Source organism: Glycine soja, chromosome 12, assembly GCF_004193775.1.
Source record: "Glycine soja cultivar W05 chromosome 12, ASM419377v2, whole genome shotgun sequence".
Lineage (NCBI taxonomy): Eukaryota > Viridiplantae > Streptophyta > Magnoliopsida > Fabales > Fabaceae > Glycine > Glycine soja.
Window position 1 is genome coordinate 35304304 of NC_041013.1, and position 6757 is coordinate 35311060.

At 31.8% G+C, this 6757-nt stretch overlaps 1 protein-coding gene across 3 annotated transcripts; it reads right to left on the bottom strand.

The window, feature by feature from the left end:
• Positions 1-2242: 2242 nt before the first annotated feature.
• On the bottom strand, positions 2243-6003 carry LOC114378028 (protein RICE SALT SENSITIVE 3-like). 3 transcript variants are annotated; one of them, XM_028336532.1, is made up of 7 exons: positions 5339-6003; positions 5168-5218; positions 4612-4740; positions 4315-4420; positions 3959-4000; positions 3782-3838; positions 2243-3217 (listed from the first exon to the last, which is right to left on the bottom strand). In XM_028336532.1, exons 1-7 carry the CDS (start codon positions 5476-5478, stop codon positions 2471-2473), a joined length of 1272 nt encoding a protein of 423 aa, XP_028192333.1. In that variant the 5' UTR covers positions 5479-6003; the 3' UTR covers positions 2243-2470. The 3 variants fall into 3 exon arrangements, with proteins under 3 accessions (XP_028192333.1, XP_028192334.1, XP_028192335.1); XM_028336533.1 differs by having other exon boundaries at positions 4315-4443; positions 4601-4740; positions 5339-5430; XM_028336534.1 differs by lacking the exons at positions 5168-5218; positions 5339-6003 and having other exon boundaries at positions 4601-4720.
• Between the last annotated feature and the right edge of the window lie 754 nt (positions 6004-6757).

A 6757-nucleotide genomic window follows, 5' to 3' on the forward strand; every position in this document is an offset into this window, starting at 1 on the left:
TGGCTATGTCTAGCTTGATTGTTTCCTAAGAAAAAGAATCCCAAAATCAAAGTAATTTATATAAAATTCCTGATGAAGTAGTGATGACTGAATTCCACTTGTATTATGTACCATATGCTCCCTTATTATGTTTGCTTAAATTGCAATGTTTGTTCATTACGCTCAATTTTTATAATTAAACACCTCTCAGATATATAGTGCATTTTGGTTTAAATAATTTTCCGTCGCATTGTGAATGTAATAATTGCTAATGAGATTGAACTTGCATCTCTCAAACGCATGCGTTTTGGGAACAATTCTCTCAAATACTTCATTCGTCAATTTATGTATTTATGATAAGGTTTTCCTTAATAAAAATCTAACTTTTTTACTAACTCTTTTCTAATCCAAAAATTTGTCTTGAGACAAAATGAATTTGTGATTCTCGAAATTTGGTATCAAATACATACGTTTGCTTTTAATTTTGGTAGTAAAAAATATACAATGGAATTTTGCCGTCTCCTATTGACGATATCTCGTTCCAATGTGTAACACAAAAACACCTGAATTTTTATTGAGTTTTACATTGCTGAGTCATATCACATAAAACACCTACCATATGCTATACTTTTTTTTTTCACGAACTTAGTTTTACATTACAGGCCTGGCCAATTCAGCCCACGTTATAAAGAAGAACTCACTTCCCGAGAATCCACAAACTATTAACGTTAAATTATTAATTTAATTCTTATAGTTTCACTATTTATATTTTTAATTCCTATATAATATAGTTTGTTTATAGTTTAAAAATAATATTTTTAGTTTCTATAATTTATATTTTAATTATCTTTTAGTTTTTACTATAAAAAATATAAATATAATTAACTACAAATTAGTTATAAATTATCAACTATTTTTTTAATTACAAATTATCTTGTGATAAATTAGTTATGAATTACTTGCTAAATTGTAATTGATAATATTACTCATATTTTGATGGTAAGAATTAAAAAAAAAATTAAAATATAAAATATAGGGACTAAAAAAATGACTTTTAAACTATAGGAACTAAAAAAAATTAAAATACAAATTATAAAAACTAAAAAAATTACTTTCAAACTAAAGGAACTAAAAAAGAATTAAAATCTAAATTATATAAATTAAAAAAATCACTTTAAAACTATAAGACTAAAATATATAAATAATAAAATTATAGAGATCAAATTAGTAATTAAACCAACTATTAAAAGACTTTTGGGTATTTTTATACGTAAAGACTTTTCGTTTCTTTTTTGAGTAAATAAAGACTTTTTCGTATAAGAAAACTATTTCATTTTTTATCATATTTGTTAACATTTATATATATACAACGCAGAAAAATATAATAAAATTAGTAAAGAAAATTATATTCACTATATCCTAAATAAACTTTTCAAAATAATAAATAAGATAATATATATATATATATATATATATATATATATATACTTCGCATAGCGAAGAGCCTCTGGATAATGGGGTACGAAGTTTTATATATATATATATATATATATATATATATATATATATATATATAATGAAAATAAAAAATAAAAAATATATATTTCTCAAAATAGTCCCGACTGTCCTATTGAGAACTCACGTCAACTATAAATATGACTAAAACTTACAAAAGCTTGAATAATTCTCGTCTCAAGATCTTAGAATTAAATAAATTTATTAAGTACAACTCAAATTCAAAATCATAAATTTGATAAGAGTCATCCTCAACCATCCAAAATTTAGAATTGCCCAATGCAATCTACCTAATAATCCCGTGCCTTTCTAAAGTTTCTACTCTCCTTGTTTTGTTTGAATTCGCAACCTAGCTTTTCTCATAGAGGCCGGCCACATGTAACATCACCTTGTGTCATACATTTTGACATTTTGTAGAGTAAAATGCTGGAAAGATAATTCAAGTTGCTGCCTTTAATATATTGATCGTACTATCGATTAAAAAAAATGCTCATGAAATGTTATTATAACTATGGTATGTTCCAAAAAATAAAATATAACTATGGTATAAGCAATCAAATACATATAATGTACAGGGAGTAGAAATCAAACATTATTCACTCCAAGTTAAAAGCACAAATTATACTGGAGTGAATTGGATACCCAGTTTTCTTAGTTATACTAATTAGCCAAAATCTGATTAAATTACATGTTTCCTTTAATAAATAAAAAAACATTGTCATCGTATACTGCTTGTGGATAGGACATGTATGTAAAAAGCATGAAAACTTCCATGTCTAATCAAACAAAAAGAAAGAAATTGTCATTAATGAAGTCCCTCTGAGTGGATGACAGAAATGAAAAGAAAAAACACAGGATACAAAAAGGAAAGAAAGCTTAACACACGAAAATTAAGGAACACAAAATAACTACTATGCCTAAATACAACTTTTTCGTCTTCATTTCCCAAACACAACTTACCTTATTCTCCCCACATTCACTCCAAAAAGGTCTCCATGACATCCTGGTACATACTACCTCCTGAATTCCTATACTCCACACCTGCTTGTTGATGGTGATCCATTGAAGTAGAAGATGAAGATGAAGTCATTCTAGCAGGTAGAGTGAAGCACCTCTTGAACTTGTCCAGTTTCCTTGCCCCTCCTCCTTCAGTGTGGCTATCCAAGCTCAAGAACTCATTTGGGTTTGCCACACTATTAGCATTTTGCACTGATGAGGTGGGATTATTTGGGTTGAGAGAGTGGTGGTGGTGGTGGTGGTGATTGTGATCATCACTTGGTTTGCCCCCCAAGCTCTCTTGATTGAACAAGAGTTTAGCATCATCAGATCTTCCAGTGAGTGCATTGAAGATGGATAAGCCATTTGGCCATTTTATGTCATTCTCATGCTCCCCCATGATGTCTCCCATTCTTGCATGTTCTGATGCATGAGGCATGAGGAACATATGGGTCTCATCTTTGGCCTGTGGGAACCCCATTCTGGCTGCATGCTGAAAGGTGGGAGAGGGTAGCATAGAAGCGGAAGATCCAAGTGGTCTCTGACCCCAGTTGAGGAGTGGAGGGGGTGGCCTAGTTGGAATGGAGGATGGTTTTGAAGAAAGGGAAGTGGAAGAGGATGTGTTCCTTGTTGAAGAGAAGAGTTGGGAGAGGTAGAACCCTGATTGATAGCCTAGAGATTCAAAAGTGTGTCTCATTCTTAGCACAAAATGGAGGTCTTCTGGAATCTGAGAACAGAGAGAAAAAATATCAAACATTTGATGCTTTTGTTGGTGTGAAAGAGATTCATCTACTAATGAAAGAAATATTAACAACATATTCTTTAACAAATTTGAATTGACTAAAATTCATCAGAAGTGACAAAATTATGAGATAAAGAGTTAGATCCATATTATCATGAATCCCAATAAATTCCGGGTAATGATAAAGATTGTTACAAATAATGTGTTAATTAGGAGAAATTGTTATAATCTGGGATCACTACATATCCATGCTCTTGGTCCAGTCAATCTCCACGTAACATGTAGTTGAGCTTTTCAATTTACAAGAAAAAATTAATAAAATTTAGTTATATATCATGTAAAAATTAGTCAGATCATAGACACACAGTAATCTTGAACCATATAATAATTTCTTGTTAACTAAAGAATGTGTTGGTAACATTTCACCCAATAAATGGCCATACAAATATGGATGCCGTGAAAGTAGCGACAGTAAATTTTAGTTTACAAATAAAATTCTAAAATTGAGTGGAAATAAAGAAAAAAAAAGTTATATACAAATTTACTCACAATCTTGCAAGAACCAAGTTGCAGAAGGCCATGCCCAGCTTGAATCACAGCGATTGTCTGGCAATGGAATAAATGCAAATAAAATAAAAGAAAATGAAATGATTGAAACTTTAAAGTACATTAAAAAAACTTTCTGAGACCAATAATAGCATGCTGTTAATTCATTTTGTCCCTCACCTGAATGCCTGACTCAAACTGATCTATCCATTCAGGAGGAAGCTGCAATAAATAACATCAGAAAGAGGAGGTTGAGACAATCAATCACCATATAGCTACACATAACCAATAGAAAAGGCTAAATTGAATGCTGACTTTGCTATACAATTGGGAGTGAAAATCTACTCCAAATGAGGCATCACACCTGATTGGTGCAATTATCCTACGTACTTTAAGATGATATGTTACAAGTATTAATTGCACCAATCAAGTTTGATGAGGTTGTTTAACTTCATTTTTACTTAGGTAAGTTAGACAACTCCAAAAAAAAAAGATCAGAGAAGTGTTATTGAATGTGAGAGGGATCAAATGCATACAGCATCAAAGGAGCTCTGCCAGTAGTTGGAGATATTAGGCTCACATTCCGTAGGCTCTTTAAAGACCCATTTGTGGCACTTATCAGATGTAACCTTTCCCATCAACCTGTTCCCAAAACCAAACAACACCTATCAGAGTAAAGTGCAGAGAGAAATTGTCATTGTGTTTGAAAGATGTGTAACTCCCTCCAACATGGTACTGAAATAAAGAACACTTAAAATGAAACAGAAAATAGGTACAAGGAAACTTGGGAAAAAAATAATAACAACATGAATAAACACCTACCCAGTACCCACCCTTCTCCATAATTATATAACTGAATGGACATTTTGCTAAAAGATTTCCTGATAGGATCCTCTCCATCAATCTCTTCCAAACAATCTGAAACTCTTCCTCGGCAAAACCCATCTTCCCACATCAACATCCTGCACCAAAATTAACAACACATTAAATCACCAACCAAGCAATAACCAAAACCATAAATCAATAAATAAAAATACAATCTTTTTGTGCGTGTTTGGATCCATATTTTGAGTTAAAGCAATTTTAAGCAGCTTTGGCCGTGGATATAAATTTTACACAATTTTAACACTGACTTGCTTTTAGAATAAAAACGTTTATACATAAATCACATCACTTCAAAATTAATTTTAGTTCTTCATCCAAACACACTTTTAGTTCTTCATCCAAACACACTGACATAATCAAAATTTTCAGAACCAAAAAGAGCCATCACACCAGATTTTCATCTCTTCACCCTCTCTGTTCAGACTAAAAAAACACTCTTTGGATGCTGAGTTGACAGAGAACAAGCTTAAGGTGAGTGTTTCAAAGTTGTGTATTGGCACTTACAAGCTGCCGTTATCATCCCCAACCTTGCACCCATTGCCACCTCTCACTCTTCTGCAAAAAAAATGGAGAAGACCCAGTTGAGAAAAACACCTCAAAAAACACCATTCAAAGTAGCACATATACACACAACCACGCAGAAAGAGAGAGAGAGAGAGAGAGAGAGAAGCATACGGGCGAGGACGAATGGTCCAGAAGACAGAGTAAGTCCAATCTGAGTTGAGACACACACTTCTGAGGGCCTCATGAAGGGCCATCATCCCAACAGCTTCTTTGCTTCTATCTGTTGTTGTTGTTGTTCCTGAGCCCACCATCTCTCTCTCTCTTTCTCTCTCACTATACACCTTTTTTTGTTTCACACCACCCCCACCCCTTGTTTCACTTCACAATACAACAAACACCCTTTTTCCACTTCCACCTTCTCTATCTAACTACTACTGTCTGAAACAACTCACTCTTCTTTTCTTTCTCTCTTCACTTTGTCCTCAAAATTGTTCTCTTTCTTTCACTCAGTGTGAGAGAGCTTTTTGTTTGTCACTAACGAGGTTACTTTGGCAGGGAAAACAGGGAGAGAGGAGATGAGTATCTTGTTGCCATGAAAAACTGTGGGGACAGCTTTTATCCTCTTTCTGTCTCTTACAACAAAGCACAATACAACAAAGAAAGAGAGAAAGAAAAAAGCAGCATGCGAGGGGTGAGGGAAGGAGGAAGGGAGTTAGGAACCGATTTGGTTTTACCCCTTTGTTTGTTTGTTTGTCTCTGCTACCACAAAAAATTCTTTCTTCCGCGGGTGCAAAGTCTGCTAGAGTTGGTGACTTTGGGTTTTCTTCTGCTTCTGACTTTATTTTTGTACCTTTACCACTTGTCCAAGGAGAGGGAATAATTTTTGCATGAGATTTGGATCTTTCCTCATGATAATAATAATTATTTTGAGAGGTAAAATTTACTTAACTGATCTCTATATTTTTAGAATTAGTCTCAATTTTTTAGGATGGAGATATCTTACTTCTCAATAAAATAAAATAACGATAATAACATGGTTTTTAGAAGAAAAAAAATACAAAAATGATTAGAAGTGTGAGAATACAATAATTTATACAACATTATCTTTGCTGTTTATTTCTCATTTCATTGTATTATTTATTATATTTTAAATTTAATTTATGTCTCTTTTCTCTCTGCTTGATTGTATGTATATAATTTGTTGTACAAGTATTGTTTTTCAAAGTATTTAAGGTGATTATTTTTTTAAATTATATCATAGGTGTGAATTATTTATTTATTAATTTTATTGATGATTGATGTTTGTAAAAGAAATTGATTAATCACTGTTATTAAAATTTTCTTTCCTAATCATAATTTTTCCTTTTAAAAAATTTAAGTTCAATTCTATTCAGACTAATTACTTATTAATATATAAATAATTGATGCGACTACTGAAGTAATGTAGTAAGACTAATGAAGTAATGTAGTAAGAAATGAAATAAAGAAAAATGAGAAGGCGTTAACTTAGTGCTTGTATCATTTGAATGTCCAAAAATAAGGACTCTTAACAAATTTTATTTCACTTATTTTATATGATTTATCTTATAA

Coding starts and splice junctions, on each gene's coding strand:
- LOC114378028 (XM_028336532.1), bottom strand. CDS start 5,478: ATGGTGGGCTCAGGAACAACAACAACAACAGATAGAAGCAAAGAAGCT. Junction 4,001..4,314: donor GGCAGAGCTCCTTTGATGCT/GTATGCATTTGA, acceptor TATTTATTGCAG/CTTCCTCCTGAATGGATAGA. Junction 3,218..3,781: donor AACTTGGTTCTTGCAAGATT/GTGAGTAAATTT, acceptor CTCTGTTCTCAG/ATTCCAGAAGACCTCCATTT.